Source organism: Salvelinus sp. IW2-2015, linkage group LG34, assembly GCF_002910315.2.
Source record: "Salvelinus sp. IW2-2015 linkage group LG34, ASM291031v2, whole genome shotgun sequence".
NCBI lineage: Eukaryota > Metazoa > Chordata > Actinopteri > Salmoniformes > Salmonidae > Salvelinus > Salvelinus sp. IW2-2015.
In genome coordinates this window covers 8,743,331-8,763,713 of record NC_036873.1, presented here as the reverse complement: position 1 = coordinate 8,763,713, position 20,383 = coordinate 8,743,331, and the positions used below count along the sequence as shown (strand labels likewise).

Sequence of the window (20,383 nt, the reverse complement as noted above, 5' to 3'; positions counted from 1 at the left end):
TACTCTCATTGAAAACATCAAATCGTTAGCTAAATATATTTTTGCAAGAGAAGACTTGGGTCATGGAAGTAGATGGGAATTTTTCAAATATAAAGTCAGAGGGGTAGCCATTAAACGCGCCAAAGAGCTGATGCAATTAAAGAACCTTAGAGAAAAAGAGATAATGAGCAAGCTTGACAGTTTTCTAAAGAAAGATAAWKWATCTGAAGAAGAGGAGTCTGTYTTCAAGTCTTTACAACTAGAATTAGAACAGCTATGCACGGCTCTGGCAAAGGGTGCCTTTGTAAGGTCAAAAMCAAAATGGATTGAAGAGGGGGAAAGAAACACTAGTTACTTTTTTGCACTTGAAAAGAGAAACTATAAAATAAAATCTATAACTGCACTCAAAATTAACGATGTTTTATGCAATGAAACCATTACAATATCATCATTTGTCAATTCCTTTTATGAAAACCTTTACGGCTCTCAATTTCAGGAAGATGGTTGTGAAAGCTACATTTGCCACATTCAGAATTATGTCCCTGTAATTGAGGATGATTTCCACTCKGTTTGCGATTCACCTGTGTCAATTGAAGAAATTAGAGAGGCTCTGAATTCAATGAAAAAAGGGAAATCACCTGGCCCTGATGGCCTGTCAGTTGAATTCTATAGACAGTTCTGAGAGTTACTAGAATACCCGATTTTTAATATGTTTCAAGATTGCATCAAAAGTGGGGAAATGGTCTCCACTATGAAACAGGGCCTTGTTTCACTGATTCCGAAGCCCGATAAAGACCCTTCTCTCATTGACAATTGGAGACCAATTACTTTATTAAATATTGATTACAAATTGATTGCTCTGGTTTATGCCAGAAGATTAAAGAAAGGAATAGATACCATTATAAATGAGACTCAAACAGGATTTATGAAGGGCCGTCACATAAACTCTAACATTCGTTTAGTCTTGGACCTTATAGATTATTCAGATGCAATTGACTCAGATGCGGTTGTCTTATTTTTGGACTTCTGTAAAGCCTTTGACACAATTGAACATGAATTTCTCTTTAGGTCTCTTAAACTTTTMGGATTTGGTGAAAATTTTATCAAAGTAATTTGCATGTTTTACAAAGATATAAATAGTTKTGTGTTACTAAACCTTAATACTTACAAAAGATTCAGTATCAACAGAAGTGTATGACAGGGATGCCCAATTTCGCCATTTTTATTCATTTTGGTTGTGGAACTTCTATCTCTAGATATTCTGAATAATGCAAATTTGTATGGCTTAACCATTTTTAACAAAGAAATCAAAATTTCCCAACTGGATGATGATGCTACACTTTTCTTACCAAAGACCAGGTCGCCCATTCCCTTAATGCTATAACTGCATTTTCTACTGCATCAGGATTAAAACTAAATGTTTCTAAATGTGAAATCTTATGTTTATTTGACTCTGATGATYAAGAAATAGAAAATATTCKTGTAAAGGACTYTGTTAAATATTTAGGAATACATCTGTCAAAAAAACACTTAGTCAGACAACATTTGAATTTCTCTCCAAAAATTAAGAAAACCAAAAATATATTCAATAATTGGCTACAAAGAGATTTTTCTATACTTGGGAGAGTACTTCTGTCCAAGACAGAGGGACTGTCTCGTTTTGTGTACCCCTCATTATCGTTATGTGTAAATCCTGCTACTTGTAAAGAGATCAATAAGACCTTTCTTGACTTCATCTGGAAAAATAAGTCTCACAAACTAAAAAAGTCAGTCCTTTCTAACAAAAGAGCTGAAGGAGGTCTGGAAGAGTTGGATTTTGTTGACATAAATAACACTTTCAAGATAAACTGGTTGAAAAGATGTTTGATCAATACTGATTCAATATGGTATTTAATTCCAAAAATGGTGTTTAATAAGTTGAGAGGTCTTCAATATTTACTGAAATGTAATTATATTCCTGAAAGATTACCTGCTAAATTGGATAGGTTTCACCAARAAGCTTTAATGGCCTGGAAAATATGTATCCTGCACAATTTCTCCCCACATAAAGCTCTTTTGTGGAATAATTCAGACATAACTGTAAGGAATAAATCATTGTTCTACCCCAGCTGGCATGAGAGGAATATTGACTTTGTTCTTGATGTTTTCGACAACAAGGGTAATATTCTCACATATGAACAATTTATAACATTGAAAGAGTTTCCAATACCTTTCAGAGAGTTTATTTCTGTGATCAAAGCCGTTCCCAGTGGTCTAACTACACTAATGAAAACTCATCTTAGCTTTGGTAATGATCACAAAGTTTATCCAGAACTCAGATTGGAAGGTGTAGGCTTACTTGAGAGATCTTGTTGTAATAAATAWAWTAGACAAATTCTTCATTCACWAAACCAACTTACACCGAGAGGAAAGTTTTTCTGGAACATGCTTATTCCTGACATTGTCTGGACAAATACATGGTTAAGGCCTTACAAATACTGTATACCAAAGAAAGTTAAGGAAGTGCACTTCAAAATTTTACATAAGATATATCCATGTAATTCTATGACATCCAAATGTGTGGCTATTGATGATATCTGCGTTTTCTGTGAAAAAGGTGAGAATCTGTCCCACTTGTTCTTTGAATGTAAATTTGTGTCAGAATTTTGGGAAAACCTTGCAAAATACTTATTTACCATTATGAACACTACCTATGTTTTTGACATGAAAGATATATGTTACTATTGCAATGATAACAAGACCACTGAAATTATTGTGTATTTTTTTATTCTTGTTGCCAAATACTTCATACACAAACAAAAATTCAAAAATTCTATACCAAAATTTAAAAAAAATTTGGTTGAATTTAACTATTTTATTAAAACATTAACCCTTGTGAACAATAACAAGAATAACATTTTCCTAAATCATTACAATAAGATTTTTTCAGAGTGATTACAATTGCACTAGAATTGTTTATTTTTTTATATTTTTTGTTTGTTCCAATATTTTCTCGTTAATACCTGCGTTCTGTTTTGTATGATGTAAGAATGTAAATTGTTGAACTGTATTTTGAATAGAATTTTTTTAAATAAAAATTTGATTACCCTCTACCAGTTAAATCAAATCAAATTGTATTGGTCACATACACATGGTTAGCAAGCAGATGTTATTGCGAGTATAGCGAAATGCTTGTGCTTCTAGTTCCGACAGTGCAGCAATATCTAACAAGTAATATCTAACAATTCCACAACAAATATCTAACTGAGYAATGGAATAAGAATATATAAATATATGGATGAGCAATGTCAYAGTGGCATAGGCTAAGATGCAATAGATAGTACAGAATACAGTATATACATATGAGACGAGTAATGCAAGACATGTAAACATTATTAAAGTGACTAGTGTTCCATTTATTAAAGTGGCCAGTGATTACAAGTCTGTATGGAGGCAGCAGCCTCACTGTGCTAGTGATGGCTGTTTAACAGTCTGATAGCCATGAGATAGAAGCTGTTTTTCAGTCTCTCGGTCCCAGCTTTGATGCACCTGTACTGATCTCGCCTTCTGGATGGTAGCGGGGTGAACAAGCAGTGGCTTGGGTGGTTGTTGTCCTTGATATTTTTGGCCTTCCTGTAACATCGGGTGCTGTAGGTGTCCTGGATGGCAGGTAGTTTGCCCTCAGTGATGCGTTGTGCAGACCGCACCGCCCTGTGGTTGTGGGCGGTGCAGTTGCCGTACCAGGCGGTGATACAGCCCGACAGGATGCTCTCAATTGTGKATCTAAAAGTTTGTAAGGGTTTTAGGTGACAAACTGTTGCGCCTTCTTCACCACACTGTCTGTGTGGGTGGACCATTTCAGTTTGTCAGTGATATGTACACAGAGGGAATTAAAACGTTCCACCTTCTCCATTGCTGTCCCATCGATGTGGATAGGGGGGGGGTACTCCCTCTGCTGTTTCCTGAAGTCCACAATCATGAAAATGTGATTGTCCGTTGATTATTTTTCTCCACTCTTCTCTAACATTGATGTGGCTAAGTTATCACTACACACCAACATTATGCTTTTCAAATGCTTTTTGTTCCAAAAGTAGCCAAAACACTGCAAAACARTTTATAGTCTTGCACGCAGAGCGAAAATACTCATCATCCCAGTCATTAACATCTTGGGTATGTGGCCCCACCAAACACATCTGAGAGAAATACCTAATACTTTCGGCACCGACCGCATCACAGCTGTCCTAAAATCCCCATGCGCTTCGCATTATCSCAACACCAGCYCTARTAACAAACACTGACTCATGGAGACCTTTTAAAAGTAATATACAAAAAAACAGGTTTATTGTAGTTTCACAGTCACTATTTACTCACGAGACATGACACAAACAGGCAGGGCAAATCAGACTCCTTCTCTTCCATACAGGATGTGCAAGAAGCTTATCGAGGCACAAAGTGGTTGAGTTTGTAGTAGTGGTCAGTATAAAGACAGGGTAAAAAGGTTTGACATAATAAGAAAAAACATCTTTGTTACATAATTGAAAAAAGTACAATACTCAAAATTGTACAAAAAAAAGGTGTAGTGCAATGGGTCATTTTTCAAAATAGGGCAAGTAGAAGAACTTGAAGCCTCTTCTTCCCCGAACCGCACAACTGATGTAAATCACATGGTACACTGAGGGAAAAGGAGAGAAAACAATTACCACACTGTTTTAATCATTTCTSTAGTAAACATATGAAGCCATAGTAATGCACATGTAAACTGTGAAGCTTTTGTAATGCCTGTGTGTATTTAATCTGCAGATTACTTGTTTCAACATACACAGTGATAAGTCTGTGACCATAGGGACTTCTACACACCATTACAGGACTGTTTAAGTTCACATTCTCACCCACATGCACTGTCCAGACGTTATGATTAAAAAGACAGGAGAAAAGGCTGAAAGACATGTGAAACATGAAATACATTGACAATACAACCAAGTCAAGGTAAAGAGCACTATATACCCCCAGGAATGAAGAGAAGAAATCCAGGGATGAAGAAAATGGCACTTGAGACACCTGTGGAAAACATCAAAGATACCATGTCAAAGCCCACAGTAAAAGACTACCAACGACCAAGAATAGAGACATCTTCACTGATATGTGACAACACATCCCACATTCACTGAATCTCTTTTTTTACCTGCATCCGGATTCAATTGTATTACGACACCAGTGAAAATGAGAGCTGAGAGAAAGAAAACATGGAAATTGAATGAAAAGGCAATATCTCAAGARAACTAAKAATAGARATGAGAACACAAGAGGAGTTATTCCGGGGCAAAGTTCAGTGCCATGAATGCATTACAATGGCTGACAATGGGTGGTAAAAAACAAGACACATCTATAAAATATAAACCGCCGTACACAAACTAAATGTCAGACTGCAGTGTTTCCCAACCCATTCCTGGGCTGTGTGCACATTTTTTTTCCAAGCCTAGTAATAACACACAGGATGCAATGTATCAGCAAGCCTTTGGTTAGTTGAATCAAGTGTGTTAGTGCCGGGCTGGTACAAAAATGTGCACACCTTGCGCGTTCGCCCAGGAATGGATTGGCGAAAAACACTGTTGGAGGAGAATCACGGTTGATGTTTTCTCTTTCAGCAGAGATGGTGTGACTTACCGACTCCAGTGACGAGGAGAAGGAATGAGGCGAGGACCACTCTTCTGTTCTTCTTCACCAGAGGGTGAGACGTCCACCTGAGGAAAACATCAGGGTTTTCCTCAGTCATTGTGGGTGTTTGAGAGTGTGTGTGAGTACATCCTTMATCTTATGTGATAMTGTGGGCATGGTCCAGTGTAATGCATTCTTGTGAATGACTGTTTGTGTGCGCGTTTGCGTGCATGGTTAATTACCCGCAGCAGTGTGCAGAGAGCTGAGTGACAGAYCTCAAAGTGCTGAACGACCACTGGGAGCTGCAGTAAGACAGAGTCGCAGGATCACTGAGGGGGGACAAAAAATGGGAAAGTTGAACATCTTTCTTGATATCATAGAAAATAAGGAACACGCATTTACATTTGAGGGTGCCATTCTCATCTAGGTAATGCCAGATGCAATCACAACACGCCCTGTCTCTTATACACATCTAGATGTGTATAAGAGACAGTGCCAGATGCAATCACAACACGCCAATGAAGGCAAACCTGATTTTGAAGAAGTTATTGAAAGAGGAATTGCCACTGCTGCCCAAGACGTCTTCATTTTCCAGATTCTGTGCGAGCAGAGAGAAAGAGAAAAATGTTAGGTCACCACCACACCCTGATATCACTTCTATGTGTGTGTGTGTGTGTTACGTCTATACGTATGTGTGTGTATGATGGGGCATCACCTGGTACTTCAGACTGCTGCTGTGGTCGGGGGAGCCAGCCACAGCGGAGGGCGAGTGAGTCTGGGGTTTGGCAAAGGACAGGGTACCGAACGTCATCTCTCCCCCCTCTCTGTCTTTCTCTCGGCCCTTCCATCCTTCCTTCTCTCCATCAGATACCCCTTCATCCTCTCCCTCCAGCACAAACGCGTCATCGATGCTGAACTGCGTTTCCATAGCCGGCGTTTGCCAATACTCTCACACCTTGCCGCTGCTTTGGTTGATATACACTGTGGGTTGAGGGGGAAATTCAGCAAACAATGGAAATCAAATCAAATGTACAAAAGCAGATTTTCTATCCAAGGGCCATATATGTGGATGTCAACATAGGGCTCTGATCTAGGCTAAACTAATAGCTATAGTTAAGTGGACTATAGTTYAGCTATAGTTAAGCTAATAGTTAAGTGGACTCGTCTTGTGTTAGCAGTTCGACATGTGTGAAATCMACATCATACAGCCAGCCTTTGGGTTAATGATTAACCCAAAGGCTTAATGTCGTTTTCAACAAAGAAAATTCAGCGATATTTATTTATTTATTTTCCTTTATTTATTTTCCGTATTTGTAACATTCATATGAATTGAACAGATCTTGCGTAAATCTTTGATAAACCAAATTGTTTACAACTCCATCTCCACTGTACCCTCTAACCCTGCGACTGGCAAACACGTCTTTCGTAGATAAGGACATTAAGCGGCATAATATCCGGTTGAAAAACGTTAGCTAAGTGGTAGAAACAACATCAACAAAGAGCGTTGCTAACTAATAAACACACATGCGTTTACGTCAACGTACATTATTATCTGAAGCTCTTTATGAGATAATTATTTGAAACATTTAAAAGCAACTTTTAATAGCTACTTTATCGGTTGTCTACATTGTTTGGTTGCACTGCTCCGCTAACGGCTAGCAAATTATATAAGGAGTAAACTTACTCTCTTTTTCAGGCGATTTGACTTAAATTTCACGTTTCCATGTGCATGTTCACATATTTACATTATTTGCTGTAAGCCTTTGTTTGTAATATGTCATACTAATCTGACTGCAAAAACTTCCCAAAACTTTAAACTTTCCTTATGCATCCGGTTTACGATTGGACGTGACTGAGTGAAACGTATTCGGATTCTAATACGCCCAAATGAAAAGGCTCTACTAATCGATCGCTGCCTTGCAATGTCGATTTATCATGTACTTAATACGAAAAAAAAAAATTATCCATAAAATAAAACGAATGTTCATTTTCATTCGTTCATGTTTGTTCATGTTCATTCGTTCATGTTATGTTATGTTTATAGCAAAACAACAAGCGGCACACAGAAATATTATATTGATGCATATTTGTAAAAAGTTGACCTTATCAATGTTAATCAATATGAATATACATAACGATAAAAAAATACAAAGATAAACTATACTGAACAGAAATATAAATGCAACATACAACAATTTCAAAGATTTTACTGAGTTACAGTTCACATAAGGAAATCAGTCAATTTAAATATATTCATTATGCCCTAAGATCGAATCGTACTACACTGGCTCCGACMCTCGTCGGATGTGGCAGGGCTTGCAAACTACTACAGACTACAAAGGGAAGAACTGCCGAGAGCTGCCCAGTGAGCCTACCAGACAAGCTAAATTACTTCTATGCTCGCTTCGAGGCAAGTAACACTGAAACATGCATGAGKCCATCAGCGGTTCCGGACGACTGTGTGATCATGCTCTCCGCAGCCAATGTGAGTAAGACCTTTATACAGGTCAACATTCAGGCCCCTGGGCCAGACGGATTATCAGGACGTGTACTCCAAGCATGCGCTGACCAACTGGCAAGTGTCTTCACTGACATTTTCAACTTCTCCCTGTCCGAGTCTGTAATACCAACATGTTTCAAGCAGACCACCATAGTCTCTGTGCCCAAGAACACTAAGGTAACCTGCCTAAATGACTACCGACCTGTAGCACTCACATCTGTAGCCGTGAATGCTTTGAAAGGCTGGCCATGGCTCACATCAACACCATTATCCCAGAAACCCTAGACCCACTCCAATTTTCATACCACACCAACAGATCCACAGATGATGCCATCTCTATTGCACTCCACAATGCCCTTTCCCACCTGGACAAAAGGAACACCTATGTGAGAATGCTGTTCATTGACTACAGCTCAGTGTTCAACACCATAGTGCCCTCAAAGCTCATCACTAAGCTAAGTACCCTGGGACTAAACACCTCCCTCTGCAACTGGATCCTGGACTTCCTGACGGGCCGCCTCCAGGTGGTAAAAGTAGGTAACAACACATCCGCCATGCTGATCCTCAACACGGGGGCCCCTCAGAGGTGCGTGCTCAGTTACCTCCTGTACAACACTATTCACTCATGACTGCACGGCCAGGGATGACTCCAACACCGTCATTACGTTTGCTGATGACACAACAGCGGTAGGCCTGATCACCAACAACAATGAGACAGCCTATATGGAGGAGGTCAGAGACCTGACCGTGTGGTGCAAGGAGAACAACCTCGCCCTCAACGTGATCAAGACAAAGGAGATGATTGTGGACTAGAGGAAAAGGAGGACCGAGCACGCCCCCATTCTCATCGACGTGGCTGTAGTGGAGCAGGTTGACAGCTTCAAGTTCCTTGGCGTCCACATCACCAACAAACTAACATGGTCCAAGCACAKCAAGACAGTCGTGAAGAGGGCAAGACAAAACCTATTCCCCCTGAGGAGACTYAAAAGATTTGGCATGGGTCCTCAGATCCTCAAAAGGTTTTACAGCTGCACCATCGAGGGCATCCTGATGAGTTGCATCACCGCCTGGTATGGCAACTGCTCGTCCTCTGACCACAAGGCACTACAAAGGGTATTGCGTACGGCACAGTACATCACCGGGGCCAAGCTTCCTGCTAGGACATCTATACCAGTCGGTGTCAGAGGAAGGCCCTAAAAATTGTGAAAGACTCCAGCCACCCCAGTCATAGACTGTTCTCCCTGCTACTGCACGGCAAGTGGTAACGGAGCGCCAAGTCTATGTCCAAGAGGCATCTAAACAACTTCTACCCCCAAGCCATAAAACTCCTGAACAGCTAATCATCCCCCCCACGCTGCTGCTACTCTCTGTTATTATCTTTGCATAGTCACTTTAATAACTGACATCTACATGTACAGTGGGGCAAAAAACTATTTAGTCAGCCACCAATTGTGAAGTTCTCCCACTTAAAAAGATGAGAGAGGCCTGTAATTTTCATCATATGGTACACTTAAAAATGACAGACAAAATGAGAGAAACAAATCCAGAAAATCCATTGAGGATTTTTAATGAATTTATTTGCAAATGATGGTGGAAAATAAGTATTTGGTCAATAACAAAAGTTTATCTCAATACTTTGTTAATACCCTTTGTTGGCAATGACAGAGGTCAAACGTTTTCTGTAGGTCACAAGGTTCACACACTGTTGCTGGTATTTTTGGCCCATTCCTCCATGCAGATCTCCTCTAGAGCAGTGATGTTTTGGGGCTGTTGCTGGGCAACACGGACTTTCAACTCCCTCCAAAGATTTCTATGGGGTTGAGATCTGGAGACTGGCAGGCCACTCCAGGACCTTGAAATGCTTCTTACAAAGCCACTCCTTTGTTGCCGGGCGGTGGTTGTGTTTGGGATAATTGTCATACTGAAAGACCTGAAAGATCTTCCAATGCCCTTGCTGATGGAAGGAGGTTTCACTCAAAATCTCACGATACATGGCCCCATTCATTCTGTCCTTTACACGGATCAGTCGTCCTGGTCCCTTTGCAGAAAAACAGCCCCAAAGCATGATGTTTCCACCCCATGCTTCCAGTCAGTACGGTGTTCTTTGGATGCAACTCCAGCATTCTTTGTCCTCAAACCGACGAGTTGAGTTTTTACCCAAAAAGTTCATTGGTTCATCTGACCATATGACATTCTCCCAATCTTCTTCTGGATCATCCAAATGCTCTCTAGCAAACTTCAGACGGGCCCATGTACTGGCTTAAGCAGGGGGACATATCTGGCACTGCAGGATTTGAGTCCCTGGCGGGGTAGTGTGTTTATCTGATGAGTAGGCTTATGTGTGGTCCCAGCTCTCTGCCAGGTCATTCACTAGTCCCCCCCGTGTGGTTCTGGGATTTTTGCTCACCGTTCTTGTGATAATTTTGACCCCACCGGGGTGAGATCTTGCGTGGAGCCCCAGATCGAGGGAGATTATCAGTGGTCTTGTATGTCTTCCATTTCCTAATAATTGCTCCCACAGTTGATTTCTTCAAACCAAGCTGCTTACCTATTGCAGATTCAGTCTTCCCAGCCTGGTGCAGGTCTACAATTTTGTTGTGTGCCTTAGACAGCTTCTTGTGTCTTGGCCATAGTGGAGATTGGAGTGTGACTGTTTGAGGTTGTGACAGGTGTCTTTATACTGATAACAAGTTCAACATGCCATGACATCAGTCGAGGTAACGAGTGAGAGGAAGATACCTTTAAAGAAAAGTTACAGGTCTGTGAGAGCCAAGAAATGATTGCTTTGTTATTGACCAAATACTTATTTTCCACCATAATTTGCAAATAAATTCATTAAAAATCCTACAATTGATTTTCTGGATGGGTTTTTGTCTGTCATAGTTGAAGTGTACCTATGATGAAAATTACAGGCCTCTCTCGTCTTTTTAAGTGGGAGAAATTGCACAATTGGTGGCTGACTAAATACTTTTTTGCCCCACTGTACATAATTACCTCAATTCCGGTGCACCAGCACATTGACACATTGACTCTGTACCGGTACCCTCTGTATATAGCCCCGCTATTGTTATTTACTGCTGCTCTTTAATTATTTGTTATTCTTATCTTTTACTTTTTTTAGGTATTTTCTTAAAACTGCATTGTTGGTTAAGAGCTTGTAAGTAAGCATTTCACTGTAAGGCCTACACCTGTTGTATTCGGCGCATGTGACAAATATAATTTGATTTGATTTGATATATGGATTTCATATGACTGGGAATACAGATATGAATCTGTTTGTCTCCAATACCTTAAAAAAAAGTAGGGGCATGGATCAGTATCTGGTGTGGCCTCATGTATCTCCTTTGCATAGAGTTGATCAGGCTGTTGATTGTGGCCTGTGGAATGTTGTTCCACTCATTTTCAATGGCTGTGCGAAGTTGCTGGATGTTGGCGGGAACACACTGTTGTACGTGTCTATCCAGAGCATCCCAAACATGCTCAACAGGTGACATGTCTGTTGAGTATGCAGGCCATGGAAGAACTAGTTAGTTACTCTATAAATTACATTTTCAGCTTCCAGGAATAGTGTACAGATRCTTGCGACATGGGCCTATGCATTATCATGCTGAAACATCTGGTGATGGCGGCAGATGAATGGCACGACAATGGGCCTCAGGATCTCGTCACAGCATCTCTGTGCTTTCAAATTGACATAGATATAATGCAGTTGTATTAGTTGTCCGTAGCTTATGCCTGCCCATACCACAACCCCACCGCCACCATGGGGCACTCTGTTCACAACGTTGACATCAGCAAACCGCTCGCCCACACAACGCCATACACGTGGTCTGCGGTTGTGAGGCCGGTWGGACGTACTYCCAAATTCTCTAAATTGACATTGAAGGCGGCTTATGGTWGAGAAAWTAAAATAAAATTCCCTTACAACAGCTCTYGTGGACATTCCTGCAGTCAGAATGCCAGTTGCACGCTCTCTCAAAACTCGAGACATCTTTGGCATTGTGCTGTGTGACAAAACTGCACATTCTAGAGTGTCCTTTTATTGTTCCCAGCACAAGGTYCACCTGTGTAAAGATTATGCTGTTWAATCAGCTTCTAGATATGCCACACCTGTCAGGTGGATGGATTGTCTTGGCAAAGGAGAAATGCTCTCMAACAGGGATMTAAACAKATTTGTGCACGACATTTGAGAGAAATAAYCCTCTGCGTATGGAACATTTKATTTWATTTTATTTCAGCTCGTGTAACACYGGACCAACACTATATGTTGTGTTTCTATTTTTTGTTCAGTGTATTATGGGAGCTTTTGCCAAATAACCATGTGATTTTCGGTAAATCAGCCCGTACAAAGTGCAAACACACAAGACCACTAGTCAAACAGTAAACAGATAAGTCATTATTTTTGGTGAGAGGAGGGAAGGGAAGGACACACACATACTGAACACACGCAGTAGGACGTGAACCTTTTTTCCCCCCCAGTTGAGATAATATATCATCATCCGCCTTAGACAATTTCTGATGCTGTAATATTTGCAAGTGACCTGCAGTGTGAGTAAACTTTTTAAATACCTTTCTAAAGATCTACCAATGACTCAATCACGATAGGCCTACTGTCATAGGGATATCATGGTTAGGTACTCTAGAAAGAATATTTCTGATATTGCTTGTCTATGTTGTTATAACTGCAAATGCCATGTCTAATATTTTGCTTGTTGCACTGAGATATAGAGCATGAGTGAATGACCAATCGGATTAGGAAAGAATCCATGAATGTGCCAAACTAGTCTTGTTTTTTTTTCTTCTATTGATTTTTTCATTCCCATTGCCCCTTTGCCCGCTGTGTCCCGCCGTCCCTTCCCTTCCTCTTCTCTCCCTCTCTATCTTTCTTCATCTTCCCTAGATGGGGATTTCAGTCCTATCGTGTGTCTCCCTCCTGCTTGTCTTTGAGGTAAACACAAAGGGCCAGTTTCCTGGAGAAAGATTAAGAACACTCCTGGACTGAAAAGCATGCTAAATGGAGAATCTCTGTTGAAAATGCTTTTTAGTCCCGGGTCCGTTACCTGCATTCACAAAGAGTAGGATTGCTGTTCGGCTTTCGCTTTTAGATCATAATGAATATGATAATATGGACAGGGCAGACCTGACGCTAGATCAGCACTACTACTCGAAGACACTTTTTGAATAAGGGCCCAGGAGTGTAGGCGTAAATCTGGTTCTGGGAAACTGGCCCATTTTGTTTTGTAATATCAAACCCTGGTTTTTAGGACAAATGCTAATGTGGCACAGAGACACCTCATGTACCTTACTGCCTCCACCTTCTTGTTTGGTTGTCCATCCCTGTCTCTCTATCCAGCTTTTCTCTTCCTCCGTTGGGGTCCTGCAAGGTYTACCTGGCTCCACCCTGGTCTTCCCATGTCTCCCTGGCCAAAACCAACAAAGCTTTGCTGGGGCTAAGATCACCTGGAAATACAACGACTTCCTGGTTCCCGACTACCCAGAATCGTCAAAGCAACTCAAGCTTTCCAAGGATGGCTTCTATCTGGAAATCTCTCCTGTCAGTGTAGCCAACGAGGGGGAATATGAATGTGTGATCAAGCAGAATGATATGGAGTGGCAAAAAGTGCACATAGTCCAGGTTGATGGTAAGGACACATACTGCCACCTCCTATTTTCATCGCAACTGCCTGTGACGTGATGTAGGCCTTTCTTGAAATAGACACTCCACTTCATTTAAACATTTTTTTTAAAATCATGTTACAAGTTAAAACTCAATCACTGGTTCACTTTTCCTTATTCGTACAGAGTGCCTACATTTTTATACTTAGTAYTTAATCTTCAAGTCTATGTTGAGAAGAGAAATAGGACGACAACTTTAGCAGAGTGTTGTGTCTTGGCTATCATTAATGTTACGACGATTGTTTTATCAACTCGATTAACTATGTTCAATTATTACAATGATTAAATMAATCCTGTAACAATTTACTCAATACCAATCTTGGGGCACCACGGAAAAAGTTTATTTAACGAGTTACCYTTTTTCAAATGAACTCTCACGGATATAAAGATCTCTTACATTTCAGTCATCAATCAGTCATTKATTAATTGTTATCTTCTATCAGTCTCATTCTGAATGTCGCAAAATCCTTGGATATCTGCACAAACCCTAGCATAAATTATGAATCAGAGCTATATACAAATTGGCTTAATTTTTTATTTACTAACTAACTAAATAATCACACAGAAATACATAAACAAAAACAGAATAGCTTACACATTGATTACTACATAAAGCAATGAAAGGTCCCGAGGGTAATAAACCGATATGACGGCTTGCTACACAAAATGAAAAGGGAGGGGCATGTAAGAAAGAGCGGGAGAAAAGACAAAGGACTTCACTATCATACATACAGCTGATAACTATGCTCATGGAAATGCTAATACTTTGCACATCAACGGCCCCGTTCATTCGAAAATAATTGCAATGTACTTATTTACAATTGTATGCCTTTGTTGTCTCTCTGTTGAAATTGCCGGTCCATTTTCTGGAGAGTCAGTCGACAGAAAGTCTCTGGTTGTCCACCAGAGGTCACCATGTCCTTTGCAGTCGTAGCTTGTCCAGCGGCTCTGTTCCTTAGAATAGGGTGGTGAGAGGAAATTGTTCTTTGTCTCTTGTCTTCGGTCGAGTTTCCTAGACTATTTTACATATACAGCTGCTGACTGTGAATGTGTAGTCTTTAGTTTTGTAGATTTCTGAACCATTTGTAACGTAMTCAGCTGGCGCTGCACATAGCTGGTCTATAGAGTCTAACCATTTGTGTGGTTCTCGTGATGTCTGGACTTGTAGAGATTTTCTTCTTCTCTGAWMAAAGTTTCAGAGTTTCMAGCCATTCCGTACCTTTCAGCTCACYCTGTCGGTCTCGCTGGCCTAATGTACATTTTGTCACGAGTCCTATTTAAGCACTCTGGGAAAAAGGGGCGTTCCCTCATTTTGTCGTAATGTCTGTGCTCARGTGGGTGTGGTCACTGACTGGTTAAGACTTCATATGAAAATCAAGGCTAACATCACATTACATCTTCTCACAAATAGTTTAATATTTAATCATATACGTTCCCCCAACATTTGGGTGTGACCCTGACAACTGGGAAATATATACATTCAGAGATACAGTTAGGTTGTTATACTGTCCTTCATGAGATCCCAAAACACAACTGATCTGACATAATTGTTCTTTAAATACCACGGACCATTCCAACTCTTTGGATTACAGAAATATTGTTTCATTCCCCACTTTTGGATGATGGAGTTTTGGCGAAGAGGGAGAGAGAGGGGGGGGGGGGCAATCTGGCATCTATGATCCTCACCTTAAAGGGCAAGTCATGACAAGAGGGTTTAGATCACAATGAATAAGTCATTCAGTCGATTTAAACATACAGCCCCAGAACTTCAGTGTATTCATAGATTGTGATTCCTAAACACTGGTGAAATATGGGGCAATTATTTTGTTGCAGTTTAGCAAACTCTACAGGTCAGCAAACATTGCATGCATTTTGAGGTTGGCTCCAGAAATTATTTCTACTGTTGTGCTGTCTTTCTGTCTTCCATCTTGGTCTCTGTCCCTCCAGTGTCCAGCAGCTACATTCTCAAAGTAAACGAAGGGTCCACTGTGAATTTACCTTGTGATCGCCCACCATCCAGCAAAGACCTGGTCCATTGGTACAGATATGATAAAGGAATGACGAACGGCACACGGAAGCAGTTGAATCCTGCAGAGACTGGAGAAATGGTGGATGGTGACAGACTAGAATGGCTTTTTGGCCCCCTTGAAAAAGATATGACAATCACACTTAATGGGGTCAAAATGGAGGATGCCGGCATATACTACTGTGAGACAGCTGAGGAGGGCAGAGACAGCAGCAACTTTAATACAATTGAACTAATTGTGGAAGGTACGTTTAGCTAACCTTCTTCTTCTTCCATTACACTCTCAAAATTTGCATATATATACACGTTTGTTAAATTGGTGTAATTCGCAAATTTCCAAATTGATTCCAAATAGCCATAATGTCCAAATGTTAGACACTCACCTGCAATGTTCAAGACACTGTCACYCTCTTGATTTGTTGAAATTATKATCTTCYTTCGCCATTTCTTTTAGCTGCGCCCACCGTTCTTCCTTACTCCTGCGTTGGGTTCATGACCCCCTGGGAATCGTGTCAGGACGAGACCAGCAGGTCGTGGGAGGCCATGCTAGGAGAATCCCTCAATGAGTTCTCCATGAAGCTTTATGCCCACCTCAGCCAATCACAGCCCATGAATAACCTGCTCTTCTCTCCAATCAGCATCAGCGGGGTGTTAACCCACCTGTTACTAGGTAAGAAAGAGAGGGTGGGGCTTCTTTAAAATGGAACATGGAGAGGGGTTGTCCAACTGCACTCATACTCTAGACCTCAGTTCTTTTGAAAATAAAGCAACACTCTTGATATAAACTCTCACTGAATGATTGATGTGTGGAAGGCCAAGTAAAATACATACTGTATCATCCTCTCTCACTCTCTCACTCTCTTACTCTCGCTCTCTCGCTCTCTCTCTCTCTCTCTCTCTCTTTCTCATTAGGGGCTCGTGGCAAGACAAGGAGAGACATGGAGACGGCTCTCTGTTTGTCTCACGACTTCTTCTGTGTTCATTCCGAGATGAAGAAACTGAAGCTGAAACTTCAGGACACACTGAAGATGGCCTCTCAGATCTACTACAACCCCAGTACTACCAGAGCACAATTAATACTCATGATAGTTATAGCTTGTTCTCCACATATCATTTCGAATTCTCGTCGTATATTGTCAATTTAATCATGAGTCGCCATCCCCCCTTAACTCACTGTCTGTCTGTCTGTCTGTCTGTCTGTCTGTCTGTCTGTCTGTCTGTCTGTCTGTCTGTCTGTCTGTCTGTCTGTCTGTCTGTCTGTCTGTCTGTCTGTCTGTCCACCTCTCTGACATTCCCTCTCTCTCCCCCCTCAGATATGAAGTTGAGTGAGTCCTTTACCAACCAATCCATGCAGTTCTACGATGCGGATCCAGTCAAATTGACCAATAGCAGTGAGGTAAACGTGGAAATGATCAACAGTTGGGTTGCAAAGCAGACAAATAATAAAATCAAAGAGCTGGTCGACTCTGTTCCCGCCCACACCGAACTGCTACTCCTCAATGCTGTGTTTTTCAATGGTCAGTATCCTGTGTGTGTGTGTGTGTGTTTGTGCATGTGTGTGATCAAAGTAAGCTCTTGGTAAGCACCGATGCTCAATCTATCTGATAGGATATAGTCTATTTTAGCYGATATGGAGTATGTGGATAATAAATATATGTGTTTCAGGTCAATGGAAGATGAAATTTGATGCAAAATCCAAAATGTTTCCATTTGTGAAACTGAATGGTGATACTGTGAAGGTGCCTGTCCTCTACAGTGCCAAATACAAATTGGCTGTGAAATATGTCCCGGCAGTGAAGGCACAGGTAACCATTTTGATTACACACACCCACACTTACATGCACAGATACACTGTAAGCGATCACACACACAATCTACGTAACATTCTGACCTTGTCTATCACCCATAGGTGGCGATGTTCCCTCTCTCTGGTGCAAGTAGCTTGTTCATCTTGCTCCCGCCCACTACCAAGCTCTCAGACCTGCAATTGGTGGAGGGGAAGATGACGGACAAGGCAGTGAGCCAGATGGTGGAGCAGATGAATCAGGTGTCTCCCCAGGCCACCGAGGTCACTCTGCCCAAAATCAAACTGGACATCCGGACCGAGATGAACACCCTGCTCAGGAAGATAGGTCTGTCCGTATGCGTGTCTATCTGTCTGTCTTTTAGCTTACCTGCTGCCTGACTGTTCGAATTATAAGACTGTGCATTTTGTTGTAGCCACCTGATTCAACTAGCCACCAAGCCCTTGATTAGTTGAACCAGATGTTTGTGCTTGGCRACAACAAAAATGTCTTCATCCAGAAGCAGGAATGGATTTCCCCAGGTCGTTCTAAGTCAACCTAAACCAACAACTCTGGCTTTTCTTGATTTGACTCTCTCACTTCTCTCCCTCTACCTTCTCTTTTTCCTTCTGCCCCTCTTCGCTCTCCTTCTCCATATCTCCCTCCTCTTACTCCCACACCTCTTTCTTCCCTTAGGTTTGTCGGAGCTGTTCGACAGCGCCAACCTGTGTGGCCTCTACCCCGACAACGAGTTGCTCCTGACGGAAGCCCGCCACCGGGCCTTCCTCTCCCTGACGGAGGAAGGTGTGGAGGCTGGGGCGGCCACCTCCCTCTCTTTCTCCCGCTCCTTCTCTTCCTTCTCAGCCCTCAGGCCCTTCCTGATGATACTGTGGAGCGACCAGGCCAAGGCCCCACTGTTCGTGGGCCGAGTGACCGAGCCGTGAGAGAAGGAGGAAGAGAGAGGGAGAGAGGGTAGCATGCATATATAAAAAAAGCRGTGTTTGCAAAAGAAAAGGACAACTTCATTCTATGAAATTACATGTTCATTGTAACTTCATAGAATGACTGTCAAAGTGTTTTAAAATYAATACTCGGTAGGGCTTGCTATAGGTTGTCACAAAATGCATGACTTATCAAATAATAAAAGTTGACATCTCTCCACATGTGGTATGGACATCTTTTTGGACGAATGTGCTATTTAAATCACTCTTCWGTCCAAACAACGTACACAGTAAGTCACTGAAACGGGTTCAGTTTATTTTTAAAAAGTAGTTCCACAAACTCACCACAGGATGTCAATCACACCGTATGTTCCACATAGAGATAGCCATTACGTCAGTCAGTAAACAGGGATGCTGTAACAATAGTCCTCCCCCTCCACCCTGTCTCCCCATTCCCTGACGATAAAGGTTTTAAAGCAACTGCGGACCGAGTAAAGCATKAAATTGAGCAACTTACAAACAATAAATTACAAACCAACGAGTACACATCAGCGATGATAGCTCTAACAGATTTGATTGACGATACCATGTCAATGATATCAACCATAAAGAAATTGCCARTGATCAATGTTAGTTATAATGTTAGTTGCATATGCATATATATGACAATCATTACACATGCGATTCTTTATTAGAATGTTATGATGCATACGGTTTGTTTTTGTCACATGATGAACAAAGTCGAGTTCGCTTGACCGACAACAAGTAAAAGGCAGAGATGGAGAGAATCTGAGAGAAAATAAAGCATCAGATCACCTAGGCAAGATAATAAATAACTCCAAATCCAAGCCTGGCTTCACATGATAAGGAATATCCCGGCGAGGGAAGTACATACATACTAAGTAACTTGTGGAATAGACACRGGCTGGAATGCGGTTTTAACCAATCAGCATTCAGGATTAGACCCACCCGTTGTATACATACTCAGTATTACATACAAAAAACCCATGAATGCATCTTTGACAACATGTCACGTAGTGACATCMGAGATGTTCATCATTTGATTATCCGTTTCACTGTTGTTGCTGRGCGTGGAGAGGCTTCCTGTGTCGTCATTGGTGTGCATAGAGAAGAACAGATTCCGCCCTCTCCACTCCACCGCCGTCTCGGTCAAGGTCCCTCAACGTGRGCTCTTGGTGACGGCGAAAGACCAGACGAGCTGAACTTCTCACCCGTTGTCTCAGAGTTCAGTCCCCAGCTGTGGCGATCCGTGAGCCGTGTCACATTTGACCTCTAGCCATGTTCAATCGTCCTTGTTTTTTTGTTGCTATCCATSATGACGCCTTCATTCACACCTTCGTCCAAGTACAGAATTACGAACACAGAGATCCCAGACAACGATTAGAAAGTAAGAAAAAGTCCAGGAGACTATTGACTGACTGAGATGTCTAATTCACACTACAGGGCCGACCCAAACCATACTGTGCTGGCCTGGATATTTTCTTTTCACATTGTCCTTTTTCCATTCAAGCAACTACAGTAGATGAGTTACCAAGTCAGTGGAGTACAGCTTGGCTTGACTTGGCTGTGTTTGGCTCAGTAATGTGAACAGGGAAGTAGTGTGCTTTAGTGGACCAACGTTGGAACTATAAGGTGTCCAAACTGTAGCCAGGGGCCACAGGATTGGGCCTCTGTCCTTAGGGTGGTTAACCCCTCGAGGTCTGTCTCTGGTGAAGGAATCCATGGTGAGAGGTCACTGTCTACTTTATGCCAGTGTTTTGTTTTGTTGCCAAAGGGAGGGTGGGGGAGTGGGGTGTCCATGAGTGTGTTCAGATTCAATGCA

At 41.5% G+C, this 20,383-nt stretch overlaps 2 protein-coding genes across 3 annotated transcripts; one reads left to right on the top strand and one right to left on the bottom strand.

Annotated features, from left to right (window-relative positions):
* Nucleotides 1-4,268: 4,268 nt before the first annotated feature.
* Nucleotides 4,269-7,473, bottom strand: tmem134 (transmembrane protein 134). 2 transcript variants are annotated; one of them, XM_023979742.3, is made up of 8 exons: nucleotides 7,298-7,473; nucleotides 6,329-6,594; nucleotides 6,144-6,211; nucleotides 5,856-5,942; nucleotides 5,623-5,699; nucleotides 5,141-5,185; nucleotides 4,963-5,016; nucleotides 4,269-4,630 (listed from the first exon to the last, which is right to left on the bottom strand). In XM_023979742.3, exons 2-8 carry the CDS (start codon nucleotides 6,539-6,541, stop codon nucleotides 4,548-4,550), a joined length of 627 nt encoding a protein of 208 aa, XP_023835510.1. In that variant the 5' UTR covers nucleotides 6,542-6,594; nucleotides 7,298-7,473; the 3' UTR covers nucleotides 4,269-4,547. The 2 variants fall into 2 exon arrangements, with proteins under 2 accessions (XP_023835510.1, XP_023835511.1); XM_023979743.3 differs by having other exon boundaries at nucleotides 5,856-5,915.
* Nucleotides 7,474-12,494: 5,021 nt separating this feature from the next.
* On the top strand, nucleotides 12,495-18,760 carry LOC111958352 (plasma protease C1 inhibitor). Its single transcript, XM_023979578.3, has 10 exons — nucleotides 12,495-12,661; nucleotides 13,014-13,061; nucleotides 13,467-13,755; nucleotides 15,737-16,060; nucleotides 16,270-16,485; nucleotides 16,728-16,871; nucleotides 17,129-17,332; nucleotides 17,481-17,620; nucleotides 17,725-17,947; nucleotides 18,296-18,760. Exons 2-10 carry the CDS (start codon nucleotides 13,014-13,016, stop codon nucleotides 18,541-18,543), a joined length of 1,836 nt encoding a protein of 611 aa, XP_023835346.1. The 5' UTR covers nucleotides 12,495-12,661; the 3' UTR covers nucleotides 18,544-18,760.
* Nucleotides 18,761-20,383: the final 1,623 nt, after the last annotated feature.